Here is a 14932-nt window from a genome sequence, read left to right on the forward strand (position 1 = left end):
GATATTTCGACTGCTGTCGATCTTCTGAGCTCTCTGGAAGGGTTTGTGAATTTGTTGCGACATCTCTTTGATACCTTTGAGGCGAGAGCACGCATGTTGAGTACCATTTAGTGTTAAGATGAGGGCAAACATATCGTTTCGAGAAGTTGCCCGGACGGAAAAAGCGATTGTGCGCTACAAGGTAGGGAAAAGTTTTTTTGTAGAGACCTAGAATGGGGGGTCGTACTTGACAGTCGTGGCTCTGCTTCGCGGCTGCGAAAGGTTGCTCTCGCCGAACTCTGCGAGAAGTTTGGGTTTCTAAAATTGCTGACATAAGTTGGGAGCGAGATGTCTCTGGAACAGCAGGCCGAGAAGTTGGTGAAAACCTACAAAAATGATTTAGAGTCAGCATTTTCAACCGAGGTAGTTCAGTTTTCAAACTTTCTACAAAGTTCTGCATGCCAAGACACAAGTGCCCTAGGGTTAATGCAATTGCTGCACGAAAGAAAACTTATTCATATGTTTCCAAACATTTCCATTGCATTGCGAATGCACCTAAGCATACCCGTGGCAAATTGTGAAAGCGCGCGATCGTTTTCTAAATTGTTACTGATAAAGAATCACCTCCGTTCTAACATTCTGGATGGGAAGCTGAACTCGCTCGGTATGATGTCAATTGAGAGTGACCTTTTCCACGATTTATCTTTTGAACATACTATATCAGATTTTGCCAAAGCGAAGGCACGAAATATGCAATTTTAGAGGAATCAGTTATATGTTCGCTCCATCTGTCCTAACTTCCACGTTGTCGAGAAAGTGCTTAGCTGCCAATAATAAAAGTAGAAGTTGGCTCTTTGTCCCGTGTTTGTTATTCTTACGATATCCTTTCAGGTTAAGATTGTAAACCTCAGCATTGTCTCATTTGCTTTTTTGCTAACTTAAACGTGCTGATGATTGGCTTTATTTTTTTTTGTCCAACTCATTAAAGGGTGCCCGTGAGAAGCATATAGCATTTGTTTATTGTCGTATTTGTCAATTATTTCCAATGTCTGCATTTTGGTACACTGTTTTGTAACTTAGTGTTGGTAATTTCCATTTGTAGTGTAGCGTCCACTTTATTGTTTGTGTTGCTTTATATATTGTATAGTATTGATTATATGTATGTGCGCACTCTTGCTCTGCTGCTCTGTTATGTTTTTGTTAGATTTTAATAAACAACTTTTCGGATACAGTCTTGTCTACTTCCGGGATTAGGGGTCTAAACATATCCGGAAAACAAAATACGTATAGAATGGACGTTTGAAGTAAATGTAGCCGTTGGTGCCTACAAGCAAACGTTTGATGTGTTTCTTGAGCTCGGCGACACTCAATGCGCCGAGCTCAAGGAATGATATATTTGGGGGGGGGGGGGGGGGGGGGGGAGAGGGGAGGGAAGGGGAGGGGGAGGAGGAGGAGGAGCATCCGGCCCTGCCTCGAGCCAGTCTTTGAGGCTCTCTTGCTGGTTACCTTCGAATGTGTGTATCGCTGCTGCTGTCTCGCCCGAACAGTGTACTTGGAGAGATTGCGAGTTTTGGTTCAGGGCTTGGGGGCGAGTTGTCGTTGTTTCAGCGATGATGCCGAAAATGTCATTCGATTGATGGGTCATGTATCGTTTTCGTTGGTGCTTGATGGCCAGGACAAGAACAGGTTGGGTCGACTGTTCGGGCTGGCGATGATCGTCTCCTCCTTCACTTGACTGACCGGAATCGTGGTCACTGCCGATGTTCAGGGCATAGAGAATCGTCTGAATTTGTGCTTTCATTTCCTTCATCTCTTTTTGAATTTCGTCGTGGCTGTTGGGGTCCGTGATCCAGGGTGGGGTCGGTGTTGACTGCGCCATGTTAGCAAGACAGGCTTGGTAGGTTGTCGTTGTGAATCAATCGCGAATTATAATACGGTTTAAAAGAAATAAGACTGAACTTTCATAAATGCACGTACGAAAGCAAAGCGTAATAACGCTCCAGCGGCCGGTGGCAATCAGTTCGTCGAACGACGTTTCATGGACAAATCGTTTCGTCGACACTGCGATGTTTCATCGACAGATCATTTTGTGGAAACGAGCACCCGCTCGTTTCATCGACAAATGTTGCGACGTTTCGTCGACACCTCGCTCTCCCAGCTCCTGGCTCCGCCAGCTGCACCTCCTCGCGACCTCTGCAGTGCGCCTGTGCGGCGCACGGCCTTGTGTTGGATGGATGGATGGATAGATGGATGAAAGATGGCCGACTGGGCCAAGTATGGCGAACCCACTGATCTCAATGACAATTGCTGGATCGCGCTTGCCGCTCCCGCAAGTGAAGCCACCGGACGCAACCCCGCTGGGATACGATTTCCCGTTTTGCTAGCCTTTTGCTGCGGTTTTCCAGCGTGCTGTAGACACGTTTTCTACTCGTTCGTCGTCATTCGCCGAGGAAGTTTTTTGAGACTCTGTGTATCGTTGAGACTTGCCGTTGTGAACACGTGGAAAATTTTACGAAAGTGCAGTGTCGCAGGAAAAAGGTACAACGCGTCGAAAGGAAGGGCTGGCGGCGTGTTCAAATCTTCCTTGGCACGCCGAAGTGCCGTGTCTCTGTGCCTTCGCGCGCTTGGATACAGACCAAGAACCGACGCCGTGTGAATGTGTTTAGCGAGTGCAATGTGCGTGAAGCCGTATCAAAAGGTACAACTCGTCGAAAACGTGTCGCCGGTGTCGCGGCGTGATCAAAGCTTCCTTGGCACGCCGAGTGATGCATCTTTGTGCCTTCGTACGCTTGGATACCGGTCAAGAATTGACGCCGCGCCAAAGTTCTGAACGTGTGTCGCGCGTAGATGCCTTTAGATCATTTATATATATCGGCCACGGAGTTCTGGATCGTCCAACTGTTCCGGTGAGTTGCTATCAATAAAAGGGGGAGATCTGTACATGTTCTTATGTACTATATTAACCATGGCTATGTCCCAAACCTACTCTAATAGATTCCGTGGGAGCACGAATAGGGCAACGTTGTGGAGCCAGTGGGGTTTTCGAAAGCAAAAGTACAAGACGGCGAGAATGAAAATCTTTGAAGCGCGGCCGATATGGTCGTGTGCAATCTGTTGACCAATTACAATTAGGCGAGCCGCGCTCAAACGTCAAGTGCAATTAAGTAGGTTGATAATAAGCCAGCACTGATCAGTGATGAGGAGCTGTTGTGCACGGTATTGTGTAAATCGTCTAAGGACGAAAAAAAGACGTACCTTCCCCCCATCTTCCGTCGCTAGTGGACGCTGGATTAAGCTCGTTCCTAAACCGCGAGGGGAAAAGACGCTGATCCAGAGGCACGAACAGCTTCACGCACATTGCACTCGCTAAACACATACACACGGCGTCGGTTCTTGGTCGGTATCCAAGCGTGCGAAGGCACAGGGGTGGCCTAAGAGCCGCAGGGGTGGCCAGGCTGGCTGGCCTAAGAGCCGCAAACAAAACCATGGAACTTCCAAGAGCCGCGGGGGGGGGGGGGGGGGGGGGGTTCAAACTTGAATTTTGTTCAGAGTCTGACTGTAGGTGTAGAGGGTGTAACCCTCGCGTGCGTGATTGCCGCAGGCAACCCTGTGCCACCGCGGGGGTGGCTTCGTGTGTTATTTTCGACAGAATAAAAGTCACTCGTTGTTCTGGCACGAGAGAGTACGCACGAACCTTCTTCTGGCCCGGCATGGCCTCCACATGGTGTCAGGAGTGCCAAACGTTATGCCTAACGACGTAGGCCTCGCCTCCGCATGAATCGTCTCCGCCGTAACTGCGTAGTTCGCTCGCCCGGCTTTCGACCGCCGTGTTCCTGCTCGCTGCCGTCCTGCTCGCTGCCATGCCTGACGACGAAGGAAACGGCGCCAAGCCTTCATGGCAAGGTCTTTCACTGCATCAGCCCGACCGCTTCGACTTCGAGAACGCCGGTTCCTGGCCAACGTGGCTAAGCCTTTTCGAGGACTACGCCTTCGCTTCCGGTCTTCGACAGGCGTCGGGAGAAGTTCAGGTCCGCACACTTCTTTATTGCATGGGGCCGGAAGCTCGTCCTCTTCTTGCGACGTTCGGCCTCGGCGACGCTTCTACGGACTACAACGTGGTCGTAGAGAAGGTTACGGCCCATTTCGTTCACCCCCTCAACGAGGTGTACGAGTCGGCGCAGTTTCACCGGCGAGTCCAGCAGCCGGGGGAAACGGTGGACAGCTACTATGCGGAACTCTGCAAGCTCTGCAAGAGATGCAACTACCCGTCACCCGAGGTCGTGGAACGCCTTGTTCGCGACCGCTTCATCGTAGGCTTACGCGACGATCGCCTCGCCGACCAGCTCTGCCGCAACCCCAAGTTAACCCTCAAAGAAGCATGGGTGCAGGCGAGACAAGCAGAAGACGCCCAAAAGCAGAGAGACCAGCTCGCAGGCCACGACACGCAGTCTCGACCGGTGAGCCTCGACGCTGCCAAGTCTCGGCAGCCACAAGCGGGACGCGTCAAGTACAGTTCAGCACGCGACAAGCGCACCTCAAGCTCTAGCTTGTGCGGCTGCTGCGGCCGCGCTTCACACGCTCGCTCGGAATGCCCCGCCCGCAACTCGTTGTGCAACCACTGCAAGAAAAAAGGCCATTTCGCGGACGTCTGCCGTTCCCGGAAGAAACGGTCGACCCAGGTGGCAGAGCTGGGTTTGTACGCCGTTCGAAACTCCGACCAAGGCAAGTTCGTGGAAGTAACTGTCAACGACTACACGGAAGTGTTCAAGGTTGACTCGGGAGCCGAAGTTTCAGCCGTCTCGAACACCTTCCCCAACTTGCCGCCGTCCCTCGACAAGGAGGATGACACTCTCTTCGGGCCAGGGCAGCAGCCACTCAACGTTCTTGGGTCCTTCATGGCCACTTTGCTGTGGAGAGGCAAGTCAACCCAGCAAAGACTATATGTGGTAAAATCCCTCTCCGTGCCTCTTTTGGGCTTTCCAGCCATTCAGGCACTTCAAGTCGTCAAATTCGTCGACGGCGTCTCATCGAAAGAAAAGGACCCTTCTACCGTCAAAGTCTCTTCTCAGACTTGTGACAAGCTGTTTAATGGCCTCGGATCTCTTTCTGAAGAATACAAGATCCGCCTCCAGCCAGACGCTGTTCCATTTTCTCTTAGCGTGGCAAGGCGCATCCCCATTCCGTTGCGGGAAGTCGTCCGCAAGGAACTGCAGAAGATGGAACAAGAAGGTGTCATTCGCCGAGTTGACACGCCAACGCCATGGTGCGCCGGACTGGTGGTCGTCCCCAAAGCCACTGGGGGCCACAGGCTGTGCGTGGACCTTACGAAATTAAACCGGGTGGTCCTGCGAGAACGCCACATCCTTCCCACGGTCGACCAGGTCCGGGGCCTGCTGGGAGACGCAACGGTGTTCTCCAAGTTGGACGCTAAATCAGGCTTCTACCAGGTGAAGTTGGCGGAAGAATCGCAAGAACTCACCACATTTATCACACCTTTCGGACGCTACTGCTTCCGTCGGATGCCTTTCGGCATCACCTCTGCGCCCGAATTTTTCCAGAAGCAGATGTCCAGGATTTTGGAAGGCCTGGAAGGCACTGTGTGCATGATAGACGACATACTTGTCTTCGGACGCACTCTCGAAGAACACGACTCCCGCCTGCAGCAAGTCCTGATGCGACTATCCCGCGCAGGCATCACTTTGAACGAGAAGAAGTGCTGCTTCCGCCAGAGCGAGGTTTCCTTCCTGGGGGTGATGGTATCTGCAAGGGGCATCCGTCCTGACCCAAGCAAGCTCCAAGCGATCAAGGAGATGAGTGCGCCAACTGACATTGCAGGTGCAAGACGCCTCCTTGGCATGGTGAACCACCTCGGGCGTTTCCTTCCGCACGTTTCGGACGTTGCAGCTCCTATCTGAGCGCTCCTCAGCAAGAATGCTGCGTGGAACTGGTCCCACGAACAAGAAACGGCATTCACCAAGCTCAAGCTGATGCTCGTCTCAGACCGCTGTATGGCGAAGTATCATCCGGCGTACCCAACAGTCGTCTCAGCAGATGCCAGTTCATTTGGCTTGGGGGCAGTCCTTCTACAAACTCAGCCTTCCGGCGAAAGAAGACCGGTTGCTTTTGCGTCGAGGTCTCTTACAGCGACTGAATTACGTTATAGCCAAACGGAGAAGGAAGCCCTGGCAGCTGTATGGGCTATTCAACGGTTCGACGAGTTTCTCCGTGGGTTGGTCTTCGACGTAGAGACAGATCACCTGCCCCTGGTCTCACTGTTTGGCAAGATGGACCTGGACGTGGTACCTCCACGTATCCAGCGCCTTCGACTGAAGGTGATGCGGTACCAGTTCACAATGTCATATGTCCCTGAAAAGCTTCTCGCAACAGCGGACACCCTGTCTCGTATGCCAACGGAACCTGCCGATTCGTCTCGTCCTGTAGACACAATCGAAGTGTTTGCTGCGGAAGTCCTTCAGACCTCATCAGAAGCAGCGTCTCTACAGCTGGAGGACCTTCGAACTGCTCAAGCAAGCGACGGGGAGTGTCGCGCACTCGCGTCGATGTGCCGCAACGGGTTCCCTTTGAAGTCAAAGTTACCGCTTCACCTGACGAAGTATGCAAGCGTGTTGGACGAACTTTCGGTTTGTGATGGTTTACTTCTGAAAGGCACTCGCATTATAGTACCAACAGTGCAACGTGCGACAGCGCTGACTTTGATTCATGAAGGTCACCAAGGCATTAACAGATGCAAGGCTCGGGCCCGGGAATCAGTATGGTGGCCAAGTATCAACGCTGATATAGCAGCACTCGTGGCACAATGCGAACAGTGCACGTCGTACCGAGACAATCCAGTAGAGCCACTTCGGAGCACGCAGCTTCCAAGTCTACCTTGGGACTTTCTGGGCGCTGACTTGTTTCACCTGAACCGACAGACTTACCTCCTCGTGGTCGACTACTATTCCAGTTATCCGGAAGTGGTCTCGCTCAACTCTGCAACAGCTGGGCATGTCATCCAAGTGCTCAAGAGCATTTTCGCTCGTCACGGCATCCCCTCCACTCTGCGTTCAGACAACGGACCACCCTTCCAGTCCCACGGGTTCGCTCGGTTCATGGCATCGTACGGAATCGTGCACCAGACAAGCAGCCCCAACTTCCCACAGTCCAATGGGGAGGCAGAGCGCACGGTGCGCACGGTGAAGAACCTGCTACGCAAGGCGCACGATCCGTGCCTGGCTTTGCTCAACTACCGAGATACCCCCGGACCCTCAGGTTTCAGTCCGGCACAATTGTTGATGGGGCGCCGACTCCGCACCAGACTTCCCAAGGAGGGGAGACTGTTGGTGCCAAGTAGCAAGCCACAGGAGGAGGTGGCCACCAAGGCCGCGAAGCTCAAACGTCGGCAAGTCACCGACTTTGATCGCCGCCATCGGGCTAGAAGCCTCTCGCCGCTGGAAGACGGTACCCGCGTCTGGGTTCGTCCGGAACGGGTAAAGGCTACTGTTCTCAGTCCAGCGCAACGTCCCAGGTCGTACGTGGTGGAAACAGATGAGGGAGCGATCTGGCAGCGCAACCGGAGAAACTTGGTGCCTTTCAGGACAGGCAGTGAAGACCCAACTGCGAGAGAAGAGGCTCAAGGTCTGGCTCCTTCTCAAGAACCGGCGGCACCTGCAGCGCAGGAACGGGCTTCCCCTCGGCAACCACCTGCACCTGCATCTCAAGGACTGGCTCTTCCTCAAGGACTGGTTCCTCCTCAAGAGTTGGTGGCACCTGCAGCTCAAGGATCGGCTCAACCTCAGCAGCCACCTTCGCCTACGAGCCACAACCTCCGGCGCAACGAACCTGACTTGGATACCTCACCTGTACAAAGAACCAGGTGTGGCCGACGGGTGGTGCGTCCCAGGAAGTTGGACCTTTAGTGCGATTCTGAGGGGGGAGATGTAGAGGGCGTAACCCTCGCGTGCGTGATTGCCGCAGGCAACCCTGTGCCACCGCGGGGGTGGCTTCGTGTGTTATTTTCGACAGAATAAAAGTCACTTGTTGTTCTGGCACGAGAGAGTACGCACGAACCTTCTTCTGGCCCGGCATGGCCTCCACAGTAGGTAGGGGGGCACAAGGCTGTACGACTGTATGTATGGGTAAGGCTGCCAAACTGCAAGCTGCAGTGTGCTTTATTCTGAAATCTTTTTTTTTTTTTTCTGGGAAAAAGCGGGAAGGGGCGAAGGGGGGGGGGGGGGGGGGGGGTCCCTTTACGAGGGATCCGCGAGCCGCACTTGGACCAGCAAAGAGCCGCATGCGGCTCTTGAGCCGCGGTTTGGCCACCCCTGGCATAGATGAATTTTCTATGCCAATGTAGATTCTCTGGCAACTTCCAAAAAGAGTCACAAATACTTTCCATGTGTTGAAAGTATATGCCAGTAGAAACTAGAAACCTCTATCAAAATTATGCCCCTTCTTGGTGGAACCGAAAATGCTGCACAGTGACAGGCCCATTAATAAACCTCTTGCAAAAATCGCAAAATGCCGTGCAGGAAGTCCCGTGTGCTCCTCTTTGCCCTTGCAGCATCTACCATGTGATGCTTGAGAGCAATTAAGAGACTAGTGCAGTTGCTCTCCTGCACTTGCCCTTTGCCGTCGCCTCCAAGGTAACTTGTGTCATCTGCTACAACCGACTGTAACCCGCATTTCCAGTATTCCTTTGGGTGCCTTAGACGGTGCCTGCGCGCTTTGGAAAAAGCCTATTATACTGAATGTTATTTTTTATTTGAACCATTTTTTTTTAAAGGCGTCTTACTGCAACGTGAATGCAGTCTTCACTATAGGTTTCTTGAGATCGGCGACACTCAATGCGCGAAAAACCGTCACAGTCTGGTGAGTAGTTAACTGAAATTAATTATTAAATTTTTGATTAGTGAAAATTGACATGGTTCCAATTAGAAACTTGCTGAGCTTCATATAAAACCACCAAATCAGTCATTTTCATAACTTCGAGCGCGTGAGAAGCACAGTAGTGCGCTAAAGTTACCGCTCATGCAGCAGGTACAAAGCCGCCGGTGCGATAAAACGCCCGCATGATTTTTTCCATCTCTTATCAGAGCACCAGCCTTGTACCTGCTCCACGAGTGGTAACTTGAGTGCACTATTGCGCTTCTCACGTGCTCAGTCTTTCTGAAAATGACTGATTTAGTGGTGTTAAACGACACTTCGCAAGTTTCTGATTGGAATTATATGTCTATTTTCCTTAATTAAAACGTTAATCAATGAATTTCAGTTAATTACTCACCAGACGTACGGTTCGCCCGGTTCGCCCTTGAAATGTCCGCCGACCTCAAGAGGCATATAGTGAAGACGGCATTCGTGTAGCAGTAAAGACGCCTTTTTAAAAAATCTGTTTCGAATAAAAAATTACACTGTATAATGTTCACTACCATGCAACCTTACAGTTATGTAGTTTAACGTACTAGCTGTTCTGCCACCAGCGTTTTTCATAGCTTCAAGGGGAAGCTCCCAAGGTTTTAAGAGTCTACCATGAGAGCCCATTACTATTATTTACTTGCATTGGCAGGTACAAGAGGCTTCTTGAACGGGTCTAAATAGCATTGAAATAGCCTAATAATTTTGACTCACAGGTGGCAGTCACAGAGTTGGCAATGATCCTGTTTACAGGAAAAGTGTACTCCATACTTTACCATATGCCAAAAGACCGATGTAGTTGAAAGTGACAAGTCACTTTCTACTCATTGGTCTTTCAACAAAGCTTTCACTTCAAAGAATGCAACTTTGCAAAACAAGTTTTAAATGTCACTCACTCTTTCTTTACAATTATCTTTGTATTCAACCCGATTTTTTTTTTTTTTTTTGCATCCCCACTTGAGAATGAAAGGCATGAGAGTGAGAAACATTCGTGGGCTATTTCTTGGTGTTTTTTGTCACTCTCGATCTTTATTTTTTACGGATAAGCTGCCCTTTCATCTTTTTATTTTCCATAATCATAATTTCAGATCATTTCTTTTCATAAAAGGGGAGGTACTGGGAGATTCATGACACAAGATGATGTTTTGTTGGTGGTTATATATCACCAGGATGTCCGTTCACATATTGTTGACACCAGGTTCCCATTTTGACAGGGGGGTAAAGGTGGGTGAGGAGGAGTGGCAAATCCCGCGCGCCGACACCCGGGGTCCCGAGTGAACGATCGCAAAAGAGAGCGACAGAACACGAGAGAAAGAAAGCAACGTTGCCATGGTAAACGCGCAGAGTGAAAACTCTCAGCAATATAAACAGTGACAATTTAACGTTGTAAACTAAATTCTGAGCTATTCTAACGCTTATAAAAAGCAATAAAGTCATTACGCTGCATTAACTTCCCTTCTGTCGAAATCTCGGAAATCTGGTTTTATCGTGGGTAGCGCCATTTTGAGAGCGAGAGAGAAAAGGGGAAAGGGCTACCGGCGCTTTCCCCCTTTCTGATTGTGTAGAAAGAGTAAAAGTCCCGGATGAGAGGCTTGGCCGGTGTTGGGTGTCTGCTGTGCCCCAACTTCTTTCGCGCTTTCTTTTCTGTTTTGAACTCGCGAACTTAATTAGAGCCACGGGCTTCGATGGCAACAGTCCCCCGGTCATCGGGACACTATTGCTGCGTCATAGGGTGCAGGAATAAAAGCAGAAAGCGTCGAATACCGCCCAAGGACCTCGTAGCTTGCATGGAATTCGGCAAGGCACGTGCGGCTGCAATGTTTTGAAGCTCCACCGCTTTCCGCGTGACGGGAAATGATGAACCATTCATAAATTTTTGCTTGCAATAGGCCCATTTCAACGCAGCCGTTTTTTAGTAATGAACAAGCGATACACGAAACGGGAACCTCAATTAACTTTTGTAAACACCCGGAGCTGCTACATATCGTTTTGCTGCGCTGCTTTTATCTTGCGTGTCCGTGTTCTCATATTTCATTGTGGATGAACGACGAATACGTTCTAGATGTGCTTATATCGAACCGCAGAAAGCGTCAAAGCAGCCACGAATTATTTTACTATTTGATGCAATATTTTGAGTACTAACCTCCAATTTCTATCACTGACACGTTCGCTGCCGCTGTTCCCCCCGTTGCCGCACTGGCAGATGCCATGACTCGAACAAAGAAACGTACACACTGGGCTCGAAAACACAGATCGCAACACACGAGTCGTACCCTGGAGTGACTATCCAGCGCTTCAAAGCGCCCAATCAACGGAAACAACCCAAACAACCCACCAGCGGCACTCCAAGGAGCGCTTTTGCCGGCTCTCTGGTATCGCACAGATCGCTATTCAGGAAAACCGATAGAACTACCTTTTCAACAATTTCTAGCCTCACCCGGCGGCGGAAATAAGCCTTCAACTAAGTGTTGTAAATGATGAAATCGAGTCAGTCACCACTGCAAATTATCAATATTAAGATAAATTCAGTTACAAAATTTTACAAGCTGAAACAGCAATTATCACGAGAAAACTGGCACGCACCTTGCGAGCGTACCCGATGTTCATCGGCGGTACAGCGTTCGGTGCGCGCTCCATTCATAAGCTGTTCCGAGCACAGTCGAGAAGATGGTGTTGAGGAAATGTCTTTTCGGTTTACGAACGCAATCCACTGCCGCCAAGACTGGGGTCATGTGGAAAGCGATGGAGCTTAAAAGACATTGCAGCCGTTCTCGCCTTGCCGGATTCATTGCAAGCTACATAGGTCCTCGGACAGTATTCGACGCTTTCTGTCGTTATTCGTGCACCCTATGACCGAGCAATGGTGTCCCGATGACCGGGGAACTGTTGCCATTGAAGCCCGTGGCTCTAATAAAGTTTGCGAGTTCAAAACAGAAAAGAAAGCGCGAACGAAGTTGGGGCACAGCAGACACCCAACACCGGCCAAGCCTCCTCATCCGGGACTTTCACTCTTTCTACACAATCAGAAAGGGGGAAAGCGCCGGTAGCCCTTTCCCCTTTTCTCTCTCGCCCTCTTTCAGTAAAACGGTCTATACACCAACTCATGTTTACAAACAAACCGGAGCGCCCCTAGCGGACGCCACCGGCGCCGCGCATGCGCGATGGGGGTGTGGGCAAAAAGCTCGCCGTCGCCCATAAACAAACCATTGAAATGCGACGTTGTCGGCGTCGGTGTCAGTCCCCCTGCCCTTTTTCGCGTTCGAATTGTTGATTTTACGTCTTCCTGGCGATCTCTGACTACTTGAGCGGTGTTAGCGAAATTACCGAGGCTCGTTACACCGCGAAACGTCGCGTGAATAATGTGACATGTGGCGATTCATTCCGCGTGGACGCCGCAGTATGTGCGATAAAACTTGATTCGCATGATGAGATTTCGCTCACAATTTTCAGTCGCGACGCCGCTCGGGCTGCAAAAGCTTGTACCGTAGCTGAGATAGTCGACGTCGATACTGAAAATCGCAAGTAGAATCGGACTAAGTCAATTAGGCATAGCAAGTCAGTGATGCATGGTCACTCGTTACAATGATCATCTCCTTGTATTTACTGTTTACATCGAGCCTATTTACCAACCTTCAAACTTAAGTCTTTTGAGGCCTGCACTTACTTCGTATAGCAAGTACCGGGCCAACATTTAACCTACGGCCGGCGTCGTCTAAGAGAGCAGACGACAAGCAGAAACGTTTGAAAGAGCAGACGACAGTTCGAACGATCAGGCGGCCGTTTGAGCTTGAAGACGCACTGAACGTAGTCCACAGGTGGTCCGCACAACTTGACAGTTTTCTGGCGTTCATGTTGGAACAAAACAAATAAATCTGATGACCACAAGTGTCCGTGAATTCAACCCAAAGTGCTTCCCGCCCAAGCAATCATTGTCCGACGGCGTCTGCTTTTCCCTTTTCACGGCACATGTCAAGATTCTCGGACGAACCGAGCACGTGAAAACTGACCTTCCAACCTTTCTCGACACTTTTGGTACGGCCCCAGTCGCGGCGTTTCGACGAGAAGGCAGGTTTTTGTCTGGTTCCTTTCAAAACAACGCAGGAATACACGTCTGGCATGGGGACTTCTGCCCACAGCCCCAGACCGGAAGTGCGACCGACGCGCCACCACCGCGCCGTGACGTCACAGAGATGAGTTGGTGTATACTTCAACCGCGCCCAGCCGCGCCCCACCGGCGAAGCCGGGTATATGGTTTAGTTTAGCGTTAACGCGAGGCCGTACATCTGCGCGCTATGCAAAAAGAAAGCTTCGAAAGGAACGCGAATATCTTTCCACCGGTAAGTTCGTGGATTGTTGAAGTTCACTAAACTGCTCTGATGATGTAACCGTGTTTGAGACCCCGAGGGTCTGCCTGCATTATCCGCCGCTTGCGGCAGCCAGAATGCATGAGAAAATGGCGGACCTTTTCCTCTAGAGTTAGTATGTATGATCTCTATGCATTTTGAGACATCTGCTACATGTAGGGCTGCTGATTAAGTTATAATTCACTGCTGTTATTTGCGAAATTTCAAATATATCCGTCGTGTTCAAAAATAGGTTGAATATGATCCACAACATCCGTAAATGACAACAAATGACAAAAATAGAGCCTGGTGGCTCTATTTTTTTGTTATAAATGGCCCATTCTGGGCAAGCACTCGGAGAAGGCCCAGCTTAGAGCACGTGACATCCGACGCAGTCGTGACGCAAGTCGTCTCGGGACGAGCAAAACTACCGCGAGGCTGACGTCGAGAGGATGGCCTAGTCGTTCCAACCACTGAAGCAGCTGCTTTTGTAAGAATTTTGAGTGACGGGTTAATTTTCTGTAATCTTGTAGAGGGACAATAGCGATGTCTGGGACGCACAAAAGGAATCCTCGGGAAGAGGGGAGTTCCTCCTTCCCCTCTTCTCTTGTCGTAGCCGGAGGCGAGACTATAACCGTCACTTCCTCTCAAAGTTCCTAGATGGGCATTACAAACGATGCGTTAGCGACATCCATTATGGTGGATGTCGCTAACGCATCGCAAAGAGCACCTGCAGGTGCTCTTTGCTAATCGTTAAATTCGTTTTAAAATTCCTTTTGTTGTCTTTTTTAACAAGGTATTGGTGTGTCCAACGTGATACTGCTCCTTTGGACACATATAGACCATAAAATAAGCGCCGAAATCTTGTTTTAGTTCCCCTTTAAATACTCAAAGCCTTGGGTTCAAAATTTGGGTATACATGCAAGTTACTTTTCATGCTCGTGTTTTTGCACGGAATCCCTTACACTTTCACTCATTATGGTCGAGGACATATCCGCAGGAGATGGTGCTTCCTTTGTGCGCCCTTCTTCTGTAGAACCAAGCAAGTCTTTCAAATTACCTCAAAATTATTTCTACCAGAGTAATAAAGTCCTTTGCTGTTTCCTCCATGCAGACTGCTATAGTCCTTAAAGAAAATGAAACTTTTTTTTTTTTTTATACAGTACAAATATTTTTCTCAGCAGGCCCCCAAATTACATGAACACAAGAGCTGAAAGCATGAACAGCTTTTCCTGTAGCTGCAGGACAATGCTTTTCAAATGATAAAATACCCCTAAAACAGATATCTTGGCAAGAAATGCTTGCACTCCTCGAAAACTAGAAGCCTCGTGGGTCAGATAAACACGTCGTTGGCGACATCAGACTCGTGGCCGTAGTCTGAAGATGACTGGTAAAATCTCTGCATTGTCTTGATCTTAACATGTATTAAGAAGCTCTTGAAGAGTAAAGCACGACAAGAATACGAAAACTGTTTTTATTGAGTATGCTCATACAGTATGACAAAAGTTGATTCAAATCTTGAAAAAACAAATCAATGTCCAAAAATTGCCAACCTCACAAAACAATATAAATTGATAGGTACATACCCTTGTAAACTAAAATGCAATGACATCTTGATTCCACATTGACAAGACCACTCAATCTTTGGCATCATTTGCACAATGACTTAAAGTAATAAAAGTCAACTCCGCACAACATGT

The 14932-nt window shown here is 49.6% G+C and overlaps 1 protein-coding gene across 1 annotated transcript; it reads left to right on the plus strand.

Moving 5' to 3' along the window:
• Positions 1–3793: 3793 nt before the first annotated feature.
• LOC121834688 lies at positions 3794–7920 on the plus strand. Its single transcript, XM_042288416.1, has 2 exons — positions 3794–5220; positions 7574–7920. The coding sequence occupies exons 1-2, from the start codon at positions 3840–3842 to the stop codon at positions 7918–7920; spliced, it is 1728 nt and encodes a 575-aa protein (XP_042144350.1). The 5' UTR covers positions 3794–3839.
• The last annotated feature ends 7012 nt before the right edge of the window (positions 7921–14932 follow it).

Source organism: Ixodes scapularis, unplaced genomic scaffold, assembly GCF_016920785.2.
Source record: "Ixodes scapularis isolate PalLabHiFi unplaced genomic scaffold, ASM1692078v2 ptg003125l_1__unscaffolded, whole genome shotgun sequence".
NCBI classification, from domain to species: domain Eukaryota; kingdom Metazoa; phylum Arthropoda; class Arachnida; order Ixodida; family Ixodidae; genus Ixodes; species Ixodes scapularis.

Excerpts from the sequence above, each read along its gene's own strand:
- LOC121834688 (XM_042288416.1), top strand. The coding sequence starts at position 3,840 with ATGCCTGACGACGAAGGAAACGGCGCCAAGCCTTCATGGCAAGGTCTT. Across the intron at positions 5,221-7,573 it reads ACAAGAAGGTGTCATTCGCC|GACAGGCAGTGAAGACCCAA; the intron begins GAGTTGACACGC and ends GGTGCCTTTCAG.